This window comes from Dipodomys merriami, unplaced genomic scaffold (genome assembly GCF_024711535.1).
Source record: "Dipodomys merriami isolate MVZ:Mamm:240054 unplaced genomic scaffold, mDipMer1.0.p SCAF_202, whole genome shotgun sequence".
Lineage (NCBI taxonomy): Eukaryota > Metazoa > Chordata > Mammalia > Rodentia > Heteromyidae > Dipodomys > Dipodomys merriami.
In genome coordinates this window covers 1,925,765-1,939,451 of record NW_027203405.1, presented here as the reverse complement: position 1 = coordinate 1,939,451, position 13,687 = coordinate 1,925,765, and the positions used below count along the sequence as shown (strand labels likewise).

General features: G+C 60.5%; 1 protein-coding gene across 2 annotated transcripts; it reads left to right on the top strand.

The window, feature by feature from the left end:
- The first annotated feature begins 87 nt into the window (after nt 1–87).
- On the top strand, nt 88–13,058 carry Ogfod3 (2-oxoglutarate and iron dependent oxygenase domain containing 3). 2 transcript variants are annotated; one of them, XM_070031723.1, is made up of 9 exons: nt 88–345; nt 2,771–2,988; nt 4,627–4,702; nt 5,695–5,737; nt 6,795–6,859; nt 7,285–7,341; nt 9,262–9,313; nt 10,353–10,476; nt 12,763–13,058. In XM_070031723.1, the coding sequence occupies exons 1-9, from the start codon at nt 272–274 to the stop codon at nt 12,897–12,899; spliced, it is 846 nt and encodes a 281-aa protein (XP_069887824.1). In that variant the 5' UTR covers nt 88–271; the 3' UTR covers nt 12,900–13,058. The 2 variants fall into 2 exon arrangements, with proteins under 2 accessions (XP_069887824.1, XP_069887823.1); XM_070031722.1 differs by having other exon boundaries at nt 9,160–9,313.
- The last annotated feature ends 629 nt before the right edge of the window (nt 13,059–13,687 follow it).

The following is a 13,687-nucleotide window of genomic DNA, read 5'->3' as shown; positions in this document are numbered from 1 at the left end:
CTCCCGGACAGCCCGACGCCTGCACAGCCCGACGCCCGGACAGCCCGCGGGGCGCCCAGGTGCGGGAGGAACGAGCCAGGCCCCGCCTCGAAGCCCGCCCCGCGCGCCGCGCAACTCGGCCGGCGATTGCTCCGGCCTGGCCGCAGCCAGGCCGTGGGCCGAGCGCCGAGGGCGTCGCTCCCGTCCCGCCGGCCTCGCGCTCCCCGTCGCGGCACTCGCCCGGGCCTCGGCTGCTCCTGCCTCCGACCCGCCTCGGCCACAGCCGGGCGGGATGGCGCCTCAGCGGAGGGGCGCGCCCAGGGACGCACAGGGAAGCGGCGCGGCGGAGCGCCGGCGGCCGAGCAGGTAGCGGGAGGGCGGGGCTCCGGATGCGGAGGGCCGGCGGGGGCGGGGCCGGGCCCTTCCCGGGCGGGGCCAGGCGGGAGGTGGGGGCGTGGCCAGCCCAAGGCGGAGCCTGACGGCCGGTGGGGGCGTGACCTAGCCGAGGCGGAGCCTGACAGCCAGTGGAGGCGTGGCCAGGCCGAGGCGGGGTCTGGCGGGGGTTAGGGCGTGGCCTGGCCGGGGTGTGGCCTGACGGTCGGTGGGGGCGTGGCCAGGCCGAGGCGGGGTCTGGCGGGGGTTAGGGCGTGGCCTGGCCGGGGTGTGGCCTGACAGCCAGTGGAGGCGTGGCCAGGCCGAGGCGGGGTCTGCGGGGATAGGGCGTGGCCTGGCCGGGGTGTGGCCTGACGGTCGGTGGGGGCGTGGCCAGGCCGAGGCGGGGTCTGCGGGGATAGGGCGTGGCCTGGCCGGGGTGGGGCCTGACGGTTGGTGGGGGCGTGGCCAGGCCGAGGCGGGGGCTCCCGGCGGCGGCGGTCCGCGAGTCGGATTGGAGTATGCAGTGCTGGCCACGGGCTCCTGCTCTTCAGGAATGACACGTGTGTCCTGCGCGTGCGCTCTGTGCTCCAGGCTGGTGCGCACCGCTTCCTTCCTGGGGTTCTGCTGCCACCGTTTGAAGCCCTGTTAATTGTATTTCTTGCTTTTTTTTGTTTTGTCGGTCGTGGGGCTTGAACTCGGCCTAGGCGCTGTCCCTGCTCTTCAGCTCAGAGCCACAGCGCCACTTCCGGTTTCTGGTGGTTTATTGGAGATAAGGGTCTCACCGTCTTTCCTGCCCCGGCTGGCTTTGAACCGCCATCCTCAGGTCTCAGCCTCCTGAGCGGCTGCGACGACAGCATGAGCCCCGGCTCTTAAAGGACGGAGTGCTCCTCCAGAGACTCCGCCGCCCGCCTGTCCTTCATTTTGGACCGTGAAGCCTTTCCTGGACCGAGCACGCCGATGCCCCGGTGACACACACACAGACTTGCACGCGCACACAGGCTTACACACGCAGGGACACACAGACCTGCACACACACATGCAGGGACACACACAGACCCGCACGCACACACACAGGACATGCACATAGACACACACAGGACATGTACATAGACTCATGCACACACACAGGGACATGCACATAGACTCATGCACACACACAGGGACATGTACATAGACTCATGCACACACACAGGACATGCACATAGACTCATGCACACACACAGGGACATGCACATAGACTCACATGCACACACACAGGGACACAGATTTGCATGCACACACAGGGACATGCACATAGACTCACATGCACACACACAGGACATGCACATAGACTCATGCACACACACAGGACATGCACATAGACTCACATGCACACACACAGGACATGCACATAGACTCATGCACACACACAGGGACATGTACATAGACTCATGCACACACAGGGACATGCACATAGACTCACATGCACACACAGGGACACAGATTTGCATGCACACACACAGGGACATGCACATAGACTCACATGCACACACACATGGACACAGATTTGCATGCACACACACAGGGACACTCACATGCACACACACAGGGACACAGATTTGCATGCACACACACAGGGACAGGCACATAGACTCACATGCACACACACAGGGACACAGATTTGCATGCACACACACAGGGACAGGCACATAGACTCACATGCACACACACAGGGACACAGATTTGCATGCACACACACAGGGACATGCACATAGACTCACATGCACACACACAGGGACATGCACATAGACACACACAGGACATGTACATAGACTCATGCACACACACAGGGACATGCACATAGACTCACATGCACACACACAGGACATGCACATAGACTCATGCACACACACAGGGACATGCACATAGACTCACATGCACACACAGGGACATGCACATAGACTCACATGCACACACAGGGACACAGATTTGCATGCACACACACGGGGACATGCACATAGACTCACATGCACAGTCTTGCACACACACACACAGGGACTCACACATAGACTCGCATGAATGGAGGCAGTGGGAATAGAGGTGCACATCCCATTAGCTCTGCACGGGGCCTGGGGTCCACACGCCCAGCTCATCCTCATCCTGTTGCTGGCTACGCAGAATGGAGCCACTCCACTGAGGAGGGGGCCTGGGGGCCTGACGAGGCTGGTGATGGGGGCCAATGCTCCCATTTCTTTCCCCCCACTTCTTGGCCTGCCCCCCACTGGTGGGTGCCCCCGGCGGCTCCAAGCGTGGGAGGCCCTGTCCTGACCCGAGGTCAGCATGAGCACAAGGGGCTTCTCTGTCCCCCTTTGTCTTCATCAGCACTCTCAGCCCTGGCCGCTGAGCCCTGCTGACGGTGGCTGTCTCTTCTTCTCAGCACCAGGAAGGACCGGGTGCCTGGGGAGGTGCGGAAGCCTTGGCTGAAGGCCCTGGGCCTGGGCACCGGCCTGGCGCTGGCCGGGCTTCTGCTCTGCAGCCATCTGGGGACGGACGACAGTGTTGCTGAGGTCCTGGCCCACCGCGGTGAAGTCCTGACAGGAAGGTTCACCGAGGTGCCCTGCTCTGATGACTACGATAGCCACCGAAGGTTCGAAGGTACGGTCTCACGTCCGCGGTGGCCTGAGGCGGGCAGCGGGCGAGGCGGAATGTGACATTGCTTTTTGCTGCAGGTGGGGGTGGGGTGCTTGACCTTTCCCCTCCCCGGGCGAGCAGCCCACACGGGCTGGGCCTGCAGTGTTCAGGGCCAGCCTGGGAACCGTCAGGTAGGGTGGCCGTCTTAGAAACGTTGTGGCGTCAGTGGTAGTCCCACCGAGACGTGACAGAACTGGAGGGGTGTGGTGACTGTGTGGGAACGTGTGGTGACATGGCCATGGGGGCTGGCCCCGGGACTCAGCTCCCTGGGGAGAGGACCTGGAGATAACGTCCGATGCTGGGAGGCAGACTGTGCCTGCAGACCAGCCTCTCCCTGACCGCGGCGCAGGCCTTGCCTGGACGGCACTCCACATCCATCCCCATGCTTTTTGGCCCAAGCCTGGCGCTCTACCACTTGAACCACAGCTCCACTTGCAGCATTTTGGTTAATCGGAGATGGATCTCATGGACTTTCCTGCCTGAGCTGGCTTCAAAGTGTGATCCTCAGATCTCAGCCTCCTGAGTAGCTAGGATTACGGGTGTGAGCCACCAGCCTCATTATTTTTTAGCCCGTGAGTTATTTGGGAGCATTTTTTGTTTTGATTTTGCAACACTGGGGATATAGCCCAGCCCTAGAGCCTGCTGGGTAAGTGCTGCATTACTAAGCACACTGTTGGAGCTGTGGCTACAGTGGTAGCATGCCAGCCTTGAACAAAAAAAGCTCAGGCCCTGAGTTCAAACCCAGGACCAGCACCACAAAAACACAGCTGGCTTTTTGTTGGTAGCATTATTTATCCTTGTGTAATACCCCCCTCCCCCCCAACCAGCCAAGAAGAGCCTGGCTGGTAAGGAGGGCTTTTGGATGGGTGTCTGTAAGTGCTTAGAGTAGTGGCCAGCACTCAGTCAACAATCCTGTGAGGCCCGGCGTTGTGCCTCACGCCTGTAATTCTAGCTGCTCAGGAGGCTGAGATCTGAGGATCATGGTTTGGAGCTGAGAAGGTGGCTCAGTGGTAGAGTGCTTGCCTTGCATGCATGAGGCCCTGGGCTCGATTCCTCAGCACCACATAAACAGAAAAAGCTGGAAGTGGCGCTGTGGCTCAAGTGGTAAGAATGCTAGCCTTGAGCTGGAGAGCTGAGGGACAGTGACCAGGCCCAGAGTTCAGGCCCACAACCAACAAAAACAAAAAAATATCTGAGGATCATGGTTTGAAGCTAGCCCAAACAGGAAAGTCCATCCAGAGTTCAAGCCCCAGGACCAGCAAAATTAAAAAGAAAAAAACGTCAGTTCTGCCTAGTGAATCAACCCTCAGGTGTCCACACTGGGTAGGGAGACCCTGTTCTAAGTGCTCAAAGGGGCCACACGAGGGCTCTGGGGTTCCCAGCCTGGGGTCAGCCCAGCCACGGAGCAGCTGCTTGAAACCTGGGGTGCGTAAGGGGGATGAGCACCCCGCATGGGCACGGGCTGCGGCCCCTCTGGGAAGCTGTGGCCTCTTACCTGAAGACCACGCTCCGCCGGGCAGGCTGGCCAGGCCGCACCCCACATCCGAGGCCCTGAGAGGCGGGCTCTGGAGGTCACGGTCTCCACTCGCCATCGCCCTGCAGGCTGCACCCCCAGGAAGTGTGGCAGAGGCGTCACGGACGTGGTCATCTCCAGGGAGGAGGCAGAGCGCATCCGCAGGTACCACACGTGTGGGCGTTCTGTCCTGGGAAAACGGGGCTGGGCAGGGGACAGCATTAGTGATTCCCAGGTATTTCGTGGAATTGTGTCATGGGCTCTCGAGGACAGAGCTCAGGCTTTCTGCTCACCTGGAGGAGAGGCCCTGGCCTGCGGTGATGTCATTGCTGAGGGAATGTTCCGGCAGCCTGGCCTCCTTTCCAAAGATTCACCCCCAGCCGTTGAGGGACCCCCACTTTCCTGCTGAGGCAGAAAGTCATTAGACAGTAATTCAGCGTCTGCCCTGAATCCTGGGCCCTGGCTGCCGGCCGGCCTCACAAGGCCCTCCATAGCCGCACGAAAGCTCTGGACGCCCAGTTTTCCTCATTGAGGTCTTTTTTTTCTTTTCCTTTTTTTTTTGGTCCGGTCGTGGGGCCTGAACTCTGGGCCTGGGCGCTGTCCCTCAGCTCTTCAGTTCAAGGCTAGCGCTCTACCACTTGAGCCACAGCGCCACTTCTGGCTTTTTCTGCGTATGTGGTGCTGAGGAATGGAATCCAGGGCTTCATGCATGCGAGGCAAGCGCTCTACCACTGAGCCACCTTCCCAGCCCTCGTTGAGATCTTGAAAGCAAGGTCTTGCAGGATTGTCTGGCCGGCCAACAGGCTCAGAGCGCATATGGCCTTGACTGTCCACGCGCCGCACGTGCGAAGCCTGCCCAGGCATCTGCACTCCTCCCTAGCACTCACCCCGACTCTGCCTGTCTGTGAGCCTCCTGAGCACCCGGCCCTCGATCCACCTTAATGTCAGGAAGAAAGCCTGCTGTCCCTGAGCCCAGCACGGCGGGGAGGGGAGGGGGGGGGACACACACCACCATCTTGTACCCTCACTTAGCTCTGAAAGTTGAAGCTTTGATCATTTTTGTTTTCATCCTGAATGTTAACACTAAAATCCGCCTGGATTTACCTTGCTGCTGGATTCTGTTTGCTGTCCTGATTGAGGGTCTGTTTTCCCTGCAGTGTGGCGGAGAAGGGGCTCTCCCTGGGAGGATCTGACGGAGGGGTGAGTGTGGGGCTCCTGCCCCCAGGGTTTTTTTTTTTTCCTTTTCTTTTTTTGGTCGGTCGTGGGTCTTGAACTCTGGGCCTGGGCGCTGTCCCTCAGCTCTTCAGCTCAAGGCCAGCACTCTACCACGCACTCTACCACTTGAGCCACTGCACCACTTCCAGTTTTCTAGTGGTTTATTGGAGATAAGAGCTTCTTGGACTTTCCTGCCCGGGCTGGCTTTGAACCTTGATCCTCGGATCTCAGCCTCCTGAGTGGCTGGGATGACAGGCGTGAGTGCCGGCGCTCTCTGAAGGTCAGGACAAGGTGCTGGATGTTCAGGGCCCCGAGGGCACCTGTGCGCCTTGCTGTCTCGGCCTGGCCACAGCCACTGTCCCTGCCACGGCCCAGGGCCCTCAGACACTTCCTTGGGGCATCTCAGCCTGCCTGGCTTCCCATCCCACGGGCATTTTAGACAGTGCAGGATGGGGGAGGGAGGGAGCTGGTAAGGGTCACTGGGAGCCTCCAGTCTGTGTCTGTGGAGCTGCAGCTGTCTGAGAGACAGAAGCGGACAAAGCAGACCACAGGAGCCAGGAGGTTAGGGACAGGGTCACAGAGGGGTGCAAGGGGTTGGGGTGAAGAACATCTATGACCTGCCGAGCGCCGGGGCTCACGCCTGCAATCTCAGCTACTCGGGATGCTCAGGCGCTGTGGCTCAAGTGGTAGAGCTCCAGGCTTGAGCTGAAGAGCTGAGGGACAGCGCCCAGGCCCAGAGTTCAAGCCCCACAACCAACAACAACATAAAGGGACTATCTATGATCTCAGGTGTGGGGTGATCTCCCTGCACACCACACTGCTTCAGCTCCATGGGGCCTGGGGAAGAGGAGGGCCTTCCGTTCCGGGGGTACTCCCGGGCCTCCGGCCAAAGGCCAAGGGCAGACGTGTCTGCTCAGGCAGCCCTGCGCACCACGCTCGCCCAGTGTTGGGAGGATGGAACTTGTCACTTGCATTTTATGGTGGTGGCTAAATTTTAAAGTGACCATCACCCACTCTCTTCCCTGACAAACATCTTTTCCAGGCATCCATCTTGGACTTGCACTCAGGGGCTCTGTCTTTTGGGAAGCACTTTGTGAATCTGTACCGGTAAGAAGCTGGGGTGTAGGGGCCACGGCAGCATGGCCTGGGACACAGAGCTTTTGAGCCACTGGCCGGGCCCTCCTCTGGGCTCCTGGTCAGGGACAAACTCGTCAAGAAGGAGCCGGACTGTGTTCCCCAAGCTTTAGAGGAGTCTGCAGCCTACACGGGGCTTCCCAGGAAACAGTGGCCTGCCTGGGCAGAGGGGTGGGCTGGAGGGCATCAGCTGTGAATTCCCTCCCTCTCTCCCTTCTTTCTTCCCTCCCTCCTTCTCTCCTTTCTCTTCCTCCTGTTCCTCTCTCCCTCCCTCCCTGTCTCCCTCCCTGCCTCACTCTGAGTTGGTGAGGGCAGGTTGGTGTCCAGGCACTTGCTGGTCAGCTTGAGGAGAGGCCAGTAAACCATCTCCCCCGCTGGCGCTCCTTGTTTTTTCACAGATACTTTGGGGACAAAGTACAAAGTATCTTCTCTGAAGAAGACTTCCAGTTATACCGGTAAGGAGGAAGAGAGGGAGTGGTGCTGCTGGCCTCTGCCACTGGGGGGCTGTCTGTGGTGTGGGGGGCTGTCTGTGGTGTGGTGTGGGGGGCTGTCTGTGGTGTGGTGTGGGGGGCTGTCTGTGGTGTGGTGTGGGGGGCTGTCTGTGGTGTGGTGTGGGGGGCTGTCTGTGGTGTGGTGTGGGGGGCTGTCTGTGGTGTGGGGGGCTGTCTGTGGTGTGGTGTGGGGGGCTGCTGTCTGTGGTGTGGTGTGGGGGGCTGTCTGGTATGGTGTGAGGGGCTGTCTGTGGTGTGGGGGGCTGTCTGGTGTGGTGTGGGGGGCTGTCTGTGGTGTGGGGGGCTGTCTGTGTTGTGGTGGGGCTGTCTGGTGTGGTGTGGGGGGCTGTCTGTGGTGTGGGGGGCTGTCTGTGGTGTGGGGGGCTGTCTGGAGTCCCCCCTTGCACTCGGCTCCACATGCATGGCTTGGCTTAGGACCCAGCCCACCGCTGTCCCCAGGGCCTGCTCTGCTGCTGGCGCTCGGGTTCAGTTTATCCCTTGTGCCCACTGGGAATACACGTACAGGTGAGGGGAAAGGTGGGATCATGTTTTGACAATCGTAAGTCCGATGGTTGCTGAGACAAAATGAGCGCGGAGGGAAGGGAGGTGGCGCTGTTTTCTAGTGGAGAGCAGAGGCTGCCTGTCACAGCGTGGCTGCCTGGCCCGGTCCTCTGAACTCACCGGTCGCCGCCCCGGTGGGTCAGAACGCCGTGTGTCTCCGTGACGACCGAGCAAGGACCGTGGACAGCCTGCAGTGCTGCGGCCCCGTGAGCAGGGAGAGCCGCAGGTGGAAGGGCGGAGCTCTGCTCCTGTGGGCGCGGGGCCACGGGAGGACCGCAGCCATCGCGGGGGACTGTCAGGCAAGGTCCAGCATGGTCATCTCCATTTTTATTTGGCAGCAAGGGAGTCTGAACTCAGGTCCTTGTACTTGTCAGGCAAGTGCTCTACCACTTGAGCCATGCCCTCGCTTCACAAGTGTAGTTCTTAGAACTGTCTGGTAGTTTAGTTAGGCTGGACATGGTGGTGTGTGACTGTAATCACAGCACTAGGAAAGCCGAGCAGGAGGACTGAGAGGCCAGCTTCAGCTACTTATGATTCCAATACAGTCTGTGTGCACGGGCGTGTGTGCATGTGTTACACGTACACAGCGGTGTGGGGCACACACGCAGGCAGCTGTGTATGCTGCCTTTAGAGACACACTAACCTGTGAGAATTTTCTCTCTGGTGTTCTGTGGACCTGGCTCTGTCCAGCTTCTTGAAACAGTAGCACTGGTCAGCTGTGTGTGGGGAGGGGTGCTGGGTGCTTCTCCATTTGGGCGCCCCAGACACCCGGCCACACAGCTGTCCCTGTGGGGCTCAGCGCTCAGGCGCTGGTCTCTGTCCGACTTGCCCTCAGCTTGCCCAGCTCTTGGGCCTTGCCCCGGTCACAAAGAGGCTCCAGCACTGCTGGGGGCCCGGGGGCCCCGGGGCTGTGGCCACCCCACAGCTGGCCACGGGGGGGTGCGCAAAGGTGGACGCGCGTGGACAAGGGGGACCGGGCCCCGCGGGGGGAAAGGAGGGGTCCCCCTGCAAAGGCCGGCTGAGGCCCCGGCTCTGCAGTCTGTGCTGTGACATCTTTCAGGGTGGATTCTGGATCCAGAACATGTGGCTGAAAACTAAATGTCTGGGCACACACCGTGTGTCAGGTGTCTAGGGACACATTCTGCTGCCCTCTGCTCTCTGGGCCCGGGACCATAGTGTCCCCCGAGGCCCGGCCACTCAGATGGCGCCTGTGCTCCACAGGGACCTGCGGCGGAGGGTCCAGCTCACCATCGCCCATGCCTTTGGTGTCAGTGCCTCCTTGCTGCATCTGACCAGGCCCACCTTCTTCTCCCGCATCAACAGCACAGACGCCCAGACGGCCCATGATGAGTACTGGCACGCGCATGTGGACAAGGTGGGCCAGGCCCCGTGGGGAGGGGGTGCAAAGGTGGGCTGGCCTGGGGGGGGCGCCAAGGGGGGCTGGGCCCCGCAGGGTGGGGAAAGGGGTCCCCCTGCAAAGGCCTGCTGAGGCCCCAGCTCTGCAGTCTGCTCTGACGTCTTTCAGGGTGAATTCTGGATCCAGAACATGTGGCTAAAAACCAAATATCAGAAACCTCGATCCTGTGAGCCAGGTCCACATGGGAGCCACTGCCACACACACATGCCACACCACACACACCACACACACCACACATGCCACACCACACCACCCCGCACACGCTATACACACCCACCACACATGCCACACACCGCTATATACACACCACACATGCCACACACCGCACACATGCCACACACCGCACACATGCCACACACTGCACACATGCCACACACCGCACACATGCCACATACCGCACACATGCCACACACCGCACACATGCCACACACACATCACACACACTGCACACATGCCACACACACCACACATGCCACACACCACACATGTCACACACACCACACATGTCACACACACGTCACATACACATTACACACACACATCACATCACACACACGTCACACACCACACGTCACACACCGCACACATCACACACACCGCACACATCACACACATACTGAACACATCACACACCGCACACGTCACACACACCGCACACATCACACACATACTGAACATGTCACACACACTGCACACATGTCACACATGTCACACACATTCCACACACGTCACACGTCAACACATGTTCCACACCACACACGTCACACACACATCACACACCGCACACGTCACACACACCGCACACATCACACACATACTGAACATGTCACACACACCGCACACATGTCACACGTCACACACACGTCACACACAGCACGTACGTCACACACTCAGCACGGCGCACGGCGCTCCCGGGCGCCCGGGTTCCGGGCCCCGCCTCTCCCGGCCCGGCCCTGCCCGCAGCGCCGGGTGATGGCTGCCTGGCGTGTCGCCGCAGGTGGCCTACGGCTCCTTCGACTACACCTCCCTGCTGTACCTCTCCGACTACCTGGAGGACTTCGGAGGAGGGCGCTTCGTGTTCATGGAGGACGGCGCCAACAAGACCGTGGAGCCCAGGGCCGGTAGGGCTTGCGGGGGTGTGTGCGCGTGCGCGTGGCCCTCGCCCGGCGCAGTGACCTCCACGAGTGCACGCGCACGCCTGCCGCGGACCCAGGCCAGTGTCACCGCGGTGGGCGTGGCGTCCATTATGGAGCGCGGCCGTGTCAGGCTGGGTGCTGACCTTATGGAGCAGGGCCCCGCCCACAGCCCCGCGGAGGCAGGGCCTGCCAAGCCCCGCCCACAGCCCCGCGGAGGCCCCGCCCACAGCCCCGCGGAGGCCCCGCCCACAGCCCCGCAGAGGCAGGGCCTGCCAAGCCCCGCCCACAGCCCCGCGGAGGCCCCGCCCACAGCCCCGCAGAGGCAGGGCCTGCCAAGCCCCGCCCACAGCCCTGCGGAGGCCCCGCCCACAGCCCCGCGGAGGCAGGGCCTGCCAAGCCCCGCCCACAGCCCCCCCCTCCCACCCGGCTCAGCGTTGAAGCTGGTGCTCCAGGGCCGGAGCCCCACAGCCGCCGCCTCCGGGCGGGTCCTCAGCCCATCGTCCTCTCGGCCCTGGGCCGCCGTCGGCCGGACTTCCGGCGCTCACCCCGAGTCTACTCAGCGCTTTCGCGGGAAATGTGAACCCCTGCAGATCTAGGGGTGGCGCTCCGAGGTCGCACGCTCCCCTGCGCTTGCCGCCGCAGCCACCGCGCCACTTCCGGTTTTCTGGTGGTTCATTGGCGATCGGAGTCTCACGGACTTCCTGCCCCGGCTGGCCTTGAACCGCGATCCTCGCGTCTCAGCCTCCCGAGGCGCGGGGCCCTGGGCATCTCAAAGCCATTTCCTGTATGTCGCAGTGCAGCGTTGGTGTCGCCTGTTGCTCGGGTCCGCAGGTGACAGGGTTCCAGAAAGCACGGTCCTTGTTCCTTAGTCACGGAGCGTAGTTGGGCCTGCGCCCTGAAGTGGGCGCTCACCGGGCGTGGCCCAGGCCTGGCTGCTGCCCAGGTGGAAGGGGAAGGTAATCTCCCCTTACCCGAGGCCTCAGGGCGCGCTGCGTCCCCCTGGCCCTCCTTTGTCCTTTGCACCATTAAGCAGCCAGGCGAGGTCGTCTGGGCAGAGGGTGGAGGGGACAGAGCGGGAGGACAGGTGGGCGGGCGGTGCACACTGGACGGGTCTCATGCTGGACCTCGCCTGGGCTGCTAGTTCTGACCTCTAGAAATCAAGGACAAATGTTGTAAACCACAAAATGGAAAGCGTTGACTCCAGATCTCCATGGAAAGAGTGCCTTGACCGGCCGGGCGGTGTCTGTGGAGCTTCTCTTGGTCTCCTGTTTCTTTCTTTCAGGAAAAAGCATGGTACCACTGCTTTGCTGTTCCTAGGCTGCCGATGCCTAGTGTGCAGTACTTGTTGGGGTGAACTTTTTGTCCTTTTCAAAGGTTTGGTTTAGTTGCAAATATGAAAGGCGGGGCCAGGTGCCGGTGGCTCATGCCTGTAATCCTAGCTACTCTGAGGATTCTGGTTCAAAGCCAGCCTGGACAGGAAAGTTTGTGAAACTCTTTTCTCCAATAAACCACCAGAAGACAGGAAGTGACACTGTGGCTCAAGTGGTAGAGCGCTAGCCTTGAGCTGAAGAGCTGAGGGACAGCGCCCAGGCCCAGAGTTCAAATCCATGGTCGACAAAAAACAAACAAACAACAACAAAAACAAAAAAAGGCGGGGATGCCACATCCCCATAGCCTTGGGAGGGAAATGGACTTGGCTCAGAATCTGGGAGCCAGGCAGGCAGAGGCCCTCTGGGATCTCAGCATTACTTAAAGCGTTGTCCTGGCTGAGGGGAGTATCTAGCAAAGCTTACCATAAAAAACAAACAAACAAAAAAACCAGAAGCAGGGGGCTGGGAAGATGGCTCGGGTAGAGCGCTTGTCTCATATGCATGAGGCCCTGGGTTCGATTCCTCAGCATCACAAACACAGAAAAAGCCGGAAGCGGTGCTGTGACTCAAGTGGCAGAGCGCTCGCCTTGAACTGAAGAGCTAAGGGACAGCGCCCAGGATCAGAGTTCAAGCCCCATTACGGACAAAAACAAAACAAAAAACTCCAGCAGGGCCAGTTAGCTGCTCAAGCCAATGAACAGAGTCCCTGGGACCAGATGCTTGGCAGAGCTGCGGTCTTCCAGCACCCTGGAAGCAGCTGTGAGAAGCACTGGCTGCTTAGGGCAGCACTTCTGGCCTGTCTGGGCTGTTCTGTCTGTTGGTGGTTGCTGCCCTGTTCTTGGAGATCCTGGCCATGGCTGTGGCCTGGGGGTCACCTCTTTCTCCTCCCTCTCTCTCCCAGGCCGGGTCTCCTTCTTCACCTCTGGCTCTGAGAACCTCCACCGCGTGGAGAAGGTGCGCTGGGGCACGCGCTATGCCATCACCATCGCCTTCACCTGCAACCCAGACCACGCCATCGAGGACCCGACACTTATGTAGTGGGGTGGGGGGGCGGGCGCCCCTGGCCCCCAGCATGAGGCTGCACCGTGGACCAGCCTCGGCCCCTGGCACAGTGCCTTACACTGATCTGGAGTTGATTTGCTGACCTTTTAATCTTTTCATCTGTGGATAAATTAAGGGATTTGCTTTTTCGTCTCACATGCTGCCTATGTTTGCTCCAACTTGTTGTCTACTGCGGCCAGCAGGCCTCCTCCCTTGAGAGTGGGGTTCTGGAACTGGAAGGGGCGGGCACCAGGCTGTGAGCAGAGAGGGGTTCTCCTCCCCACGGCTCCCACTTAGAAAACACCTGGACCACCATGCTGCAGACTCACTGAAGACGATAGACATGCCCTCCGCAGCTCCACCCAGGCACAGGACTGGAGATAGGGGCCCTGAAAGGGGCCTAGGGGCCCTGAAAGGGGCCTGGTGCTCTGGAGGTGGCTGTACCCTTGCTGGGTGGTGGGTGTCCTGCCGTGTCTTCCTGGGTGGGTGGGGGACATCCTGTTGCATCCTTCCTGCATGTTCAACATCTCAGGTCCTGCTGGCTGAGTCTACGTCTGAGCTTGGGTACCAAAGTGTCTCCATGGTCAGCAACAGGGTCCCCAACTGTCCAGTCCCAGTGTGCCCCATGGAGGAGGGCTTGGCATCCCCGGCTCCATTTCCCGTTGTGGGGGCACTGTCGGCTGGATTCTGTTGCTGTCCCTGCCTGTCATGCCCTTCCACTCAGCAGGCTCAGACCTGAGCGTATCCTTCCACCCAGCACATGCAAGCGTGGGCCTGGGCCTGAA